General features: G+C 34.2%; 2 protein-coding genes across 2 annotated transcripts; both read right to left on the bottom strand.

Moving 5' to 3' along the window:
• Positions 1-625: 625 nt before the first annotated feature.
• LOC110720924 (pyridoxal phosphate homeostasis protein-like) lies at positions 626-4,867 on the bottom strand. The gene is made up of 7 exons (XM_021900014.1): positions 4,422-4,867; positions 4,266-4,332; positions 3,199-3,245; positions 2,965-3,052; positions 1,488-1,621; positions 1,144-1,242; positions 626-1,058 (listed from the first exon to the last, which is right to left on the bottom strand). The coding sequence occupies exons 1-7, from the start codon at positions 4,641-4,643 to the stop codon at positions 984-986; spliced, it is 732 nt and encodes a 243-aa protein (XP_021755706.1). The 5' UTR covers positions 4,644-4,867; the 3' UTR covers positions 626-983.
• A 1,971-nt stretch (positions 4,868-6,838) lies between these two features.
• LOC110720923 (EGF domain-specific O-linked N-acetylglucosamine transferase-like) lies at positions 6,839-11,835 on the bottom strand. Its single transcript, XM_021900013.1, has 4 exons — positions 10,250-11,835; positions 10,055-10,147; positions 8,199-8,721; positions 6,839-7,774 (listed from the first exon to the last, which is right to left on the bottom strand). The coding sequence occupies exons 1-4, from the start codon at positions 10,353-10,355 to the stop codon at positions 7,129-7,131; spliced, it is 1,368 nt and encodes a 455-aa protein (XP_021755705.1). The 5' UTR covers positions 10,356-11,835; the 3' UTR covers positions 6,839-7,128.
• Positions 11,836-12,605: the final 770 nt, after the last annotated feature.

The following is a 12,605-nucleotide window of genomic DNA, read 5'->3' as shown; positions in this document are numbered from 1 at the left end:
TAATTACTTTTAATATATTACTCTGTATATATAATTGAGATCATATGAGAATTTAAGGCTAAAATGAGAATAAGGAATCAATTTAAACTCTTACGTCATCATAGGTTTTTTTCCGTGTTCATTTAAGACATTTTAGTATTTTAATTTTTCAAACTATTTTCCAGTTTATTTACTTTTAAAGCAATTCCATTAACCTTTTGATTGATTTCATTTATTTTTACTGATTTTTTATTTACAATTTATAGCTAAAAATTGGAAATCACTTTGTAAAGTTAAAATATTACCTTTCGATTGTAGTATTTCCTTATACAATGATTTATTTATTTTTAAAGCTGATCTGAAATCATAAATCCTCATCTCTACTAAGTTTAGTAGCTGGCCTTCTATCTATATTCAACATATATTACTAAACCTTAGGGTGCAAGATGTCGTTTCCCATGTGTCACTTCAAATGAAAAGTTCCAAACGAAACAAACATAAAGAAACAGATGGAATATGTTACATAGTATGATCAGAAACATATGCTCATAAAATAACAAGAAATCTAACCCTTTATATAAAGATTAGTTTACTAAAGGTCATTTGTTCAATCACAAGTTCAGACACCAGTTTTTCTAGATCACAGTAGTAGGAAATGTATAGTTTAACCACAATGCAGGAGTATGTATGGCCTTCTGTAAAATTGTGGGCCAAAAGTTTACAAAATAGTTTTCAGATTATGAGAGCTCATGTTTGCCTTTGGTATATAGATTTTAGCTTACATATTACAATGTTTGCCTTTGGTATATAAATTCCAGCTTACAAATTACAACAACCGTGACAAGACTGGAAACAATCAGGTAGCACAAGTATTATGACTTCACAGCCAATGTGAATACCCACAGGCCACAGCCATGTACACTCTGCATTGGAACTCCAGAGTGTTGAGACGAGTGGTATTGGATCAGCCATGTATAGAAAAAAAGCATGCGCCTTTATAGCGTTCACTGTTTCTTTGGGTACTCCCTCGGGCCAAATATGGTAGACCCAATTCTCACATTAGTACTACCCATCTCAATCTGCAAAATTTATACAACATAAGCATTTTCAGACCCTCATTCACAAAGATCATCACAGAATAAAATGGTAGATGGTGTTTTTTACCGCTAGCTCAAAGTCGCCAGACATTCCCATTGACAGTTCACATTGCTCCTCGGCAATTCCTAGTTCTTTGCAAACTGCACCTCGACAATTTGAAAGTGTCTGCAACATTTAGAGGGATCAGCTGTTGAGCAATCAATCTCAAGAAAACCAATTCACAAACAAGACATTATACTAGTAAAACAATAACCTCTTTCAAGCAAAAATAGTATTAAAGTAGGATATAACACAAGTTGAGAGAAGTTTTGAGTATCAAGATATGACATTTGATGCTTCACAACAAGTTAAACACAAGTTAATATGGAATATGCGGTTAAAGTAGAAACAACAAGACAGTTTATTATCACCTTGAAATTTTCCGGGGTAGAAGTGTAGTCTGGCATTCCTATTGTCATTAAGCCACGAAACTCAAGATTTGGACACCCCAACTTGACATGCTTCACAAGCTCTATACATGCCGGTGGATCAACTCCAGCTTTTGCTGTAGCAATATCAGAATAAATATGTCCTCCATGAGCAATTCCACTGTATAATGTATCATATTATCAGAAGTAGATTTAGCAACTAGAAAATCGTACAATTCAAATGGCAACAGGGAGATCATGTCCGAACGATAACTTGAGATTGATGCCCATACAAGTTAACAATTTACCACAGGACATGCAACTTTGAAATAATTCAATTTTTTTGCAAGAAATTGAAGAAACAGGTGTTGTTAACAAAATGGAAGAGAAAATCAGTGTAAAAGGTAAATGAGACAAAAATAATTAGTACGAGAACAGCAATCAGAGCTGTGAGCAGCTTCCCATTGAACACATCCTAATAACTGAATTTGTACCTTAGGATTGAATCCATTCTACATCACTGCCTTGGCAATCTTACCCTTCAACTTAGACGCAATTCAACAAATTAACTCATTAGAATGCAAAATTAGTTATGTAAAGTAATGTTGACCAGAAATATCTTAATTTTTTAATTTTTTTGTATGCACATGGAATATTTCAATGGAGCCAGAACCCTTCTTCCCCTAGGGGCCAAAAGGAAAAGTTCCCATTTAGCAATAGCAAGTGCACAATGGCAGATTGGACTGGGTCTTCCGACATATCTACTTTGTATAATTCTATCACTTCTATGTCCTCGTATTTCTTATCCTTTTGTAACAACCTGCTTTCTTACCTGCTCAAAGCTTCTTAAGAACATGCCATCAACACTCCATGCTAAAGTGCTAAACTGAGCGTTTTATGATAGCACAGAATATGATTAAAAAAAGAGAGTTCGCCAAGGAAGATGGATGGTAAGTGACATATGACATCCTAGCTCACCGCTAATCCCCATAAAGAATATTTTCTTTACACAAAAATTACACAAATATAAAATTTGAGAGCACTGTGCCACCACAACACCACAGAAGCAAACTATTAGTTAGGATCTACATCATCAAGAAAGTGTAAGAACCAGAAAGCAATGGATTCTAGTTCGGAAATAAGCCTCAGTATTTAGCATGACAGAAGTCTAAGAACAGAAGGCAACCTCTGTTCCTAATTTATTCTATACTCTACTTCTCAACCTAAATAGGCACACTATCACTGTATCACTGTATCACAGTACCACCTGCCTTTCTAACCTCTTGTTACTTATCTGATTATAGAGCATGAAAGTGACTATACAAACTAAGATATTTAAAACATTGAATTAAGATATTAAGGCTCCAAATCCCTGCCCGCATTCCCCCACCCCGCCCACCCCCTAAAAATATCCTGTTTTTAGACAAGTGGGTGTAAAGAAAGTTCTTTGCAACTCTGAAGTTGTATTTCAAATACTTACATGTTTCACCACTGGTATTCACTTGCACCAAGACCTTAAGAGGCTTTCTTCCTATAGCTGATACTGCACGATCAAGATGATTGGCTAGCTGTTTAGCATGGATAGTTCTTGGTCAGTTCAAGGATTTCACACAGAAAAGCAAACTGAATATAAAATATCTTTAATGAACATAAAAGAACCAGTTCAAATGATACAACAGCTATTTTATGATCTCAGTAAATAAACAAATCATACCTTCTGGCTATCTACACCCTCAACCATATCAAGATGTGGCACTGAAGCTGCGCAATAGAAAAATAGGGAAATGGTTGAGTGACTTGAGTCACATATTATAAAAGATTGGGATTTTCAGATGATCAGTAAAAGTAGAGCTAAGATGATTTCAAAACATTCTATGATTATGCACATTGCTAAAGACCATATTTTGTCAATTTTGTAATCATCCCGTCAATTGGACAAAACCCCTCTTTAAAACGGCTCGTTTATGAGTTTTAGATTGGTATTAAGAGGTACATTCAAATTTGCTTTGCAAATGCACCAGTTGTACACAAGGTTGCATTCTTCCTTTACCCTACTCTAATATGAACACCTGAGAAAAACTTGTAAATTATTTGAACATTTTACCATATCCATAAAAGTTTTTTTTTTTTTTTTTTTAAAAAAAAAAAAAAAAAAATCTTAAATTCGATCGCATCGATTAAATCAACCTTCACCAATCACCACCTCAGATTAGATTAGTATATCCTAATGATTGAACATAAATTTCATTTACACAATATTGCAGAATTAAAGGACAGGAAGTAAGGAACCAATAATTAGTAAGCTGAGTAGTAAGAGCAACTCCAATGGTTTTAGCTAGGGACTTGCTTACAATATTAAATAATTCCTAGCTACTAGCTTAACCATTGGAGCTAGAAAAAGCAATTAGCTTGGCCAAGAAAGTTAGCTTTGTCAAGCTAATTTGCTTGGAAAAAAAACTTGCTAAAATAAAACAAATTAGAATAAATAAAATGAAATTTATCGACGTAAATTAAGGACGTGTGGTCCATTTAAATAGTAAGCTATTAGCTAACCATTGGAGCTAAAATGATGATTAGCTAGCATCAAATAGAACACAATTAGCACTCAAATACATAATTTTCATTTCAAATAACAAATATTAATACTTAATCTAATCATTCCAGAAATACAACCATTTTTCAAGGAAATATTAGCATTTACTTTCTTAAGAATTTAATTTATTTACAATTAAAGTAAATACACTTGTAATTTCCTCAATTTTCCAAAATGAAAGAACTTACTCAGCAGAGATTTGACTTTATTAGTCTGCAAATGCCCAATAAAATGCCATTCGATATCCTCCGGCAACTGCAAACCCCCAAAAAAAAAAAGACAACATTTATCCAATTAATTTCTCAAACCCAATATAATTGTTCAAAAGGAGGAGAGAGAGAAACCTGGGGAGCTTTTTCAAGGAATTCTTGGACATAATTTTCACCGAAGCAACGGTGGCCGGCGTCGTAGAGTTGGCGGATGAAAGAGATTGGTTTAGTTTTGGACACCGCAACCACTCTTACTCCGCCGGGGTCACGCCCAACTTTCGCCGCCGATTGCCGGACGCGGCTCATCACTGATCTCAATGCCGTCACTGCTATACCCTCCATTGCCGGAGCTGCCATTTTTTTTTTTTTTAAATGGTGAGTAATATTTCTGGCTTGTAAATAGATGACTTGGAATTTGAGGAGCCCGAGATACTATTGCCTAGCATCTCCAATGGTGAGAGTTAAGGAAGGTTTTTTTTTTTTTTTTTTTTAAGAGAGAGAGAGAGAGTATTTTTATAAAGAATACCAATAAGTTGATATTTAAACTTAGCAATTTTAAAAGAAAGTTGTTAAGTTAAAACACTTAACTTAATTGCTAAGTTTAAATACTCAACTTTGAGTCATATTTGACAAAAAGTGTGGGCTCTTATCAATATTATAATATATTTTGTAATTTATTTAAGTTTTAATTTAATTTTTTTTTGAAAAACTTACAATATGGATTTGGTAGGCTATAAATTGAAAGTGACATTAGTAAACATCAGAGAGTCTCACCATTGAGAAATTAGACTTCACATGAGTTACTAAATTGAGAAGTGGGTTGGGTAGCATTATTGAAGGTTTAAAACAACTCATTTTGTACTTCAATACTCAAAGTTGAGTCTCAAAAATGGAGATGGTCTTATAATCTTATAATCGTACTCACAATCTAAAGACTTGGTTGACATTGTTTTTTGTTTTCAGAAAAAAAAAAAGGTATTTCTACTTTTCTGTTGTCAGTTTTTAAAATTGTTATGATTTTTTTTTTTTTTTTTTTTTTTTTTTTTTTTTACAATGGTAAGTGTTTAGGGGTTTTTTATGTGTCCTGAAGGAGAGTTACGATTCCAAGACTGAGCTGCCGGATGCCTGTACCTGCAAGATCACGAAGACTCCGGTTGGTAGGAGTTTCGCCTCCGACGATCAAGTTAGTATACGTACAGAAGGAAAAGAGTACGGAATAGGTAAAATGCTTCTCGCCGATTGGGAGAATTCCGCAATTAATATTGCTCGGTAATAGTGTTTGTATTTATGAATGAATCCATTAATGAGGTTTGCCTAGGGCTGGCAAACCCTGACCCGACACGAAAACCCGACCCGAACCCGACCCGAAGTTACTGAGAGAGACCCGAACCCGACCTGAACCGAACCCGAACAACCCGAATTCGACCCGATTTGACACAAATTTCATATTTCGTAATAATATTAAGTTTTACACTATTTATAATAGTTTCTAAGCATAACCCGAAATCGACCCGAAATCTGACCCGAACCCGACCTGCTGACCCGAATTGCCACCCCTAGGTTTGCCCCACTATTTATAGTAGGGCAGACAAGTTCCCCATGGAGGGTAACAAGGACACGTGTCAACAGGGGATTGGAGCCCTGTTGACTAATGGCGATGTGCCATGTGTCGCCAGCCCATTGGGCCACGTGGCTAGGGTAATTTTACCCTAAACAGTAAGAAAAAAAAGGAAAACATTAGAAAACCCTCCTCACGAAGAGAATTCCTAATGCGTCGGAAGAAACGATAGAAAATAGAGAAGAATTTTTACAAGGCACAATATCCATACTATCACTAACTAGGTGATCAACATTTGTTATCCACTCTATTGCTATCGTTCTAGAATAACCAATACAGTTAAATTTTACACACTTGTCAATTATTTTGAAACGAATGCAGAATTTTCTTTTGCAACTAAACCAAACGCTAGTTAATCTTTGTTAGATAACTAGTGGAAAGACACTAGTTACCAGTTTACCACATATGTGAGGATCGGGCACGCCTACAACTCTACAAGTGTGGCCAAAATACTAACAAATAAAATTGACAACACCACAACACTTACTAACTCAATTATACACCAAAAAGGCAAAAATACATTTCTTTTTATTTCCCTGGGTGGCCCTAGTGGGGATTTATGAATAATGTGGAGCTACTATTTTAGACAAAATTGATATAGATAAGATTGGTCCCAACATTAAATTAAAATTGAGGTATTACCTTCATAGGAGTACCTTTTTGCTCCTACATATCACATATGAGTCATATGACAACAAGTTGAACTTTTTGGACAATGAGAAATTGAAGTCATTCAATAGACTTGTTGAATTTGATCCAATAAGATATTGGATAAATTGTAAACATAGGTAGCTATTTTACCATGAGATGAATATGGAGCATCTCAAAAATGGAAATTTGAATTAAACATAATTGGTGTGTAATTTGGATTATGATGTTTTTTATAACCTTTTTTTTCTAAACATTTATTTTTAAGGGCAAATGGGAGAGCTTATTCATGAGAAATAAGAGAGTTTACACATATATTAACATGACAAGTACATTAACATAGAGTTCCATGCTCATCCCCTTGAAATTCAATCATTCATAACTTTTGTCAAACTTATTTTCAAGTTTACAGCTGATGGCAGGGAAATACAGGCATCAAAATCGCGCTATTTACACAAATCCTGTAAGCTGCAATCCTCCAAAATCTCCTCAGAACACGAGTTCCCATCCAAAGTATTCGTTTAAGCTATAACCAATAGTGCTTCATTTACAGATAAAGCAGCACACACTCTATAATCAGGAGTCCGACACTCCCATAAGCCTCAAAGCTTCAAGAAGTGTCTCCTTGAACCTATCTAGATTGATTCTAAAATTTTGTTCGTCGACATAGGCTTCCTTTACGGCCATATACCCTTTAGCCCAAATAGAAGCTGCATCCGATACAATTGGATGATCTGGACCATATTTTTCATAGAGTGAAGTCTCATTGCGCCAAACCTTGTATCTAATGTACTTCAGTCCAATGCCAGGGGCAGGCTCACCAAAGTAGTGATCGGAAGCCCAGTTTAGTCCCAAGGGAACGATCTGGATCATTGTTGCACCCGTGGGCAGAAACAAGGCATTCGTGAGGCCGGCTCCATGAGCCCCAACCATGATTTCACATGAGTTCACAATTTGGGCAAATTTGTCTAACTTTTTTGTTTCATTGGGCATGGCTCTATAAACTTGAAACCCTAATTCTTGTTCCATCATATTCACCATCTCATCTTCATTCAGAAATATTCTTGATCCTCGTCGAGAAACAAGCAGAACTTTTGGCCTTTTGAGATTTAATTTGGTTTTTACCTTCACATTGTAGGTATTCCACAGGAATTGTCTGACATCTTGCATTGTATATCCTAAAGGAGCATCGTCGCTGTTCACTGCAAGATTCTCATGATACCTACATAAATAAAATTGTATTGGTTATAATCCTTGGAAGTCTTGGTTCATAAGTACTCATGTCGAGTCTTGACACTTTAACTTAGCACATGGGTGCCAAACTGCCAACACTTAACACTATAATTTGGACCAAAAACACGGAAATTACACACAAAAAGGTCGGAGTCCAATGACAGGATGCATAATCGGACTACAGGACTAAACAGGAGAACCCAAGCTAAGTCCCGGTAACATAGCCTAAAACCGAAATTTGGGGGTTCCAACCATGATTTTCAAACAAGAATTGTAGTTATTGTAACCAGTACCTAACCAAAGGAGTCTATTAAGACCTTGAGTAATCGTAGTTTTAGCCATGTCTAGAGCAAGGTTCTAGGTTCGAAACTCTTCTTCTTAGTGCATTCAAAAAGTATGAATAAGGGTAATACCTGAGCCCAACAACACCAGCAGGAAAACAGTGAACTCTTTTAGTTGCATCCATACCAATATTCTCAAACAAGGTCAGCTCCTTTAAAACCTGAGTATATTTCCAATACCACCGCCCTCTGAAATCTGTTAGGACAAACTGCACCTTAGATTCAAAATGGCGGCTGGTGAGGAATAATGGGATTATGATCTCGTTGAAAGCATGAAACGGATTCTCTGCAAATCCCGCAAATGAATAGAATAAACCCGGTACATTATGTGTAATCTGACAAGCTGGAGGGTTGATACTGCTGTAATTTCCACGGATGATCTGCACTGGCGTGACCTGTTCCATGGCATACGGGTCTTCCCTTCTAGGATAAGGCCTAACCATCATTTTGGTAAGCTCATTTTCATCTTCAGAGGGTACATAAACAGTCATAGATTGTTCGTCGTATATAATTGGCTTGTTTATCACACATACTTCAGTAAAGTTATCAACATCATAAGCAAATCCTGTGGCTTCAAATTCGGCTACATCTTTCCCTGGTTGATCAACTAGTAGTTATTAAAATCCAGCTCCAAATAAGTTATTGACTAAACAAATTCTATATAACAGTTTGCTGAAATATTAACATAAGGAATATAAAAACAACTTAAGGCTTTGTTTTGCTCACCCTAAAATCAAGTACCGGAAAACACATAAGTTCATAATAGGGTTATCCTATCTTAATTCAGATAAGTTCAAATAAAGTTCGACAAATTAGAATGCACACAAGCATTCTTTTACGACAATGCAACCCAAATAGATAATTCGCAAGTATTATATTCAAATAATATGCAAGTTTGGCTTAGAAGGGAATATACAGTAAACAATAATGATTGTTGATTCAGAGATTATAATTCTAAAAATACAACCGGTAAGTGACAACTGACAACAAGTGTTCTATCAACAAAGAGAAGAAAATAAAAATAATAGCAGACGTGTGGACAAAAAAATACTTGAATTATGTACGAAAACTAACATGGACATGTTTAAAGCTGCTTAAAAAACTCCAATTACACTTAAATAATTGGATACTCTTTAACTAGGCATCTTGAAATAATCATTCTTTGGTAAATCTAGAATCAATCTATTTTTCTAATCAGAATATTATTATCTACTATTTTTTTTTGTTATTTTTTCGCCGTAATCCTCTCCCCGACAACTATACGATCATTAATTTTGAACACAACTGAGATATTTCATGAAACATTCTTCTTTATTTGCAGCAATAGTGTTTTACTAAAACTTTCATAAAATCTTAATTAAGGTTTAATTTGTGAAGTGTAATTTGCATATTTTTGACTAATTTGGATGGTAAAATCACAAGTTCACAACTTTAGATGAAATGATGAAAGTCTCGTGGTCCTTTTTTATGTAAACACTTTTTGACATAACTTTTGACAATTATTTAGGGATTTTGGGTAGATTGCTAAGTAGAGTAGTAGATTTCTCAAAAACATTTTATGGAATATTAAATTAGGAGATTAACATTTACTAGTCACACAAAGCACAACCACAAGTCCACAACCCATGTAAACCGATAAGGGGATCCCAACTCACAAGGAAACGCTAACCATTTAGAATGATACGGAGTAACGCACCAAAATTCCGAATTTCGAGGTGAAAGTTCTACCACTGAGCTCACTTTATACTCATACACTCAAAAGATTGAACTCAAATAGCAATCCATAATCAAATCCAATGCTTTACAAGAAATGATGAAAGTCTCTCAATAACAAATCAAAAAACATGATAAATGATGAAAACAAATGCAACATAATAACAAATGAATAATTACATGAAAACAGAGAAAGTAGTGATTAATACACTTACCTCTAACAAGTTTTCTGAGTTGCAAATGTAGCTTGTTTAAATCTACTTTTTCAACAAAAACCCCAATTTTCCTATTTCCAATAGTTTGTAACCCTTCATTTGCACAACAACACAAATAGTCATAATATTCAGTCCAAAATGAGCAATATAATCAAAAATCAATACTTTATAGAATGATATAATATAAAGTTTTACCTGAATATAATGGCTGTTGATGATGGATGAAGAAGAGCAGAAGAATGAAGATTGGAAGAGCAGAAAAAACTAGCAGTTTCCTGAAAATGGGCTCTTTTTTCTCCATTTCTTCTTCCTTTTCCCCTGATAATATGACTGCTATTAACAGTAGTAACCAGGGAAATGTTTGTTCAGTTGGGTTTTTGAAGCGTTTAGCTTTGCTTTTGTCTTCTTCTTTTGTCCAACTGTCGGCATAATATTTGTTGTATAGGGTACCTATTTACGGAGTATCTACGCATCCGGTAGTCGAGTCGAACTTACAATAACTTATTACTTATACTCGTGTTATCTTGTACTTTTAGTATGAAAAAAATACAAACCCTTGTATATAAATCATTGTAAATTTAATTTTTACGGCCATTAAAGTTAAAATAAAAGATCATTTCAAATAAGTTATTGTAAGTCCGAAAAATTATAATAAAGGATCATTTAAAGTAAGTTATTGTAAGTCCGGAAAGTTAAAATAAAAAATCATTTCAAGTAAGTTACTGTGAGTCCGGATCAAACGAGATTTTACTAATAAGATGTTTACGTGAAAGACTGTGCATAGTGAAGGTGGAGTCACTTTATTAAAGAAGTGGACCCCTTGATCTAATTAGCTGCTTTTAATAGGAGAAAAAGTAAGGTTAAACTGTTTATATCATTAGTTTAATATGACTGGGTTAACTGATAGTGGACGACATTAGTGGTTGGTAAGACTTGTTTATTCTCTTCACTATATGCTGTTCTCTGACATTTGTGTAGATTAAAAATAACAAAATAACGCTTATAAAATGTGAGTACTAATTAGCTAAGGCCTTGTTTGGTTGACATGAAAATTAAATTGTCATAGAAAATTGTATTTTATGGAAAGTTCTCATAGAAAATTGTATTTTATGGGAAGTTATTTATCTAATGAAATTCCTAAGAATTTCCTAAATTTGTTTGGTTGGCAACGTGGGAATTTATAAATCCCATGAATTTTAATTGACCTAGGGGGGTTAGGTAATTTAGTTCCCTTGTTTTGTGGGAAGTTGAAATTCCTATGAATTTCCACTTCCCTCATTTTTGCTTTTTTTTTGTGTCAAACAAACAATTTCTCAATTTATCAAATCTCACGAATTTCCACTTCTTCCATTTTACGTTGTCAAACAAACAAGGCCTAAGTTATAGATAATTTTATAAATTAGCTATTTTCCAAATGAGTATTTGAAAATTGTAACAATGTACCATTTTTACAGTTTTACATGCATTGAAAGCTTCATTGTAGATGTCAGTACATCATGCTAAGGTTATTGATTAAGAGGTTGGTGCTTGGTAGTAAGTTGTGGCCCATGCATAATTGCTTCCTTTGATGAACAGAGAAATCGAGATCGGTTGCCATCAATGAGATTCTATATATATCGATCTACTACTACTTCCCTCGCATTTTAATAGGTTACTTTTGAATTCTGATCAACGACCTAGACAATATTTAAACTTCACGCTTTCATATTTCGATATTTATACATGAAGCACTTGGGTGTAGGGGAGAGAGGTTAAGGAGATCTTCATGTTTTGATATTTAGGCCCTGTTCTTTAGAGCGGTTTTGCTATGCTCTGCTCTGCTTAATAATAATATTCAATAATAATAATAATAATAATAATTAATATTTAATAATAATAATATTAATAATAATGATGCTGTAATAATAATAATAATAATAATAATAATAATAATAATAATAATAATAATAATAATAATAATGGTGAAGCGGGACAAGTATGGGGCGCGTTGCTGGGCTTATGATTTTCTTCCTTTTTCCTTTTCTTCATTGGGGGAATTAGAGAAGGATGTTATTGCGCTGCTGAAGCGGGTTCAGGCGTTCGCTAGGACTCTGGATATCGGTGCTCGTGCAGCTGCTCACATCTTCAGCAGGATCAGGTTCGCTATAGCTAGAGGGGTGGGAGCCCAAATTGTATCTCGGCTCTCCGCTAATTTCTTGTAAATCGATTGACTTTGTTGGTTTTTGTTATTTTTCTATAATAATAATAATAATAATAATAATGCGATAATAATAATAATAATAATAATAATAATAATAATAATAATAATAATAATAATAATAATAATAATAATAATGCTGAAATCTGCTCTGCTGAAATTTGCTCTGCTCTACTGACCCCTACTCCTCTGCCCAAAAGCTCAAAAAAACAGGGCCTTAATGACATGAAAATGTCACTTTTAACCCTAAATATGCTTTACAAGTCAATCATAAAGATTAACTTGTATTTCCTCATTTACAAACACTCTTATTTGACAACTCAAAAAACAACTGAAAAAGAAAAAAAAGTTACT

Source organism: Chenopodium quinoa, unplaced genomic scaffold (genome assembly GCF_001683475.1).
Source record: "Chenopodium quinoa cultivar QQ74 unplaced genomic scaffold, ASM168347v1, whole genome shotgun sequence".
Taxonomy (NCBI): domain Eukaryota; kingdom Viridiplantae; phylum Streptophyta; class Magnoliopsida; order Caryophyllales; family Amaranthaceae; genus Chenopodium; species Chenopodium quinoa.
Note: the sequence above shows the minus strand (reverse complement) of the source record. Positions and strands in the feature narration are given on the sequence as shown.

What these genes read in the sequence shown, in the direction of transcription:
- LOC110720924 (XM_021900014.1), bottom strand. Translation starts at nt 4,643, where the DNA reads ATGGCAGCTCCGGCAATGGAGGGTATAGCAGTGACGGCATTGAGATCA. An exon ending in TCCTTGAAAAAGCTCCCCAG is followed by an intron (nt 4,333 to 4,421) that starts GTTTCTCTCTCT and finishes GGGGGTTTGCAG; the next exon opens with TTGCCGGAGGATATCGAATG. An exon ending in GAATACCAGTGGTGAAACAT is followed by an intron (nt 1,622 to 2,964) that starts GTAAGTATTTGA and finishes ATATTGCTACAG; the next exon opens with CAAAAGCTGGAGTTGATCCA.
- LOC110720923 (XM_021900013.1), bottom strand. Translation starts at nt 10,355, where the DNA reads ATGGAGAAAAAAGAGCCCATTTTCAGGAAACTGCTAGTTTTTTCTGCT. An exon ending in TCAACAGCCATTATATTCAG is followed by an intron (nt 10,148 to 10,249) that starts GTAAAACTTTAT and finishes GTGCAAATGAAG; the next exon opens with GGTTACAAACTATTGGAAAT. An exon ending in ACTCAGAAAACTTGTTAGAG is followed by an intron (nt 8,722 to 10,054) that starts GTAAGTGTATTA and finishes TTGATCAACCAG; the next exon opens with GGAAAGATGTAGCCGAATTT.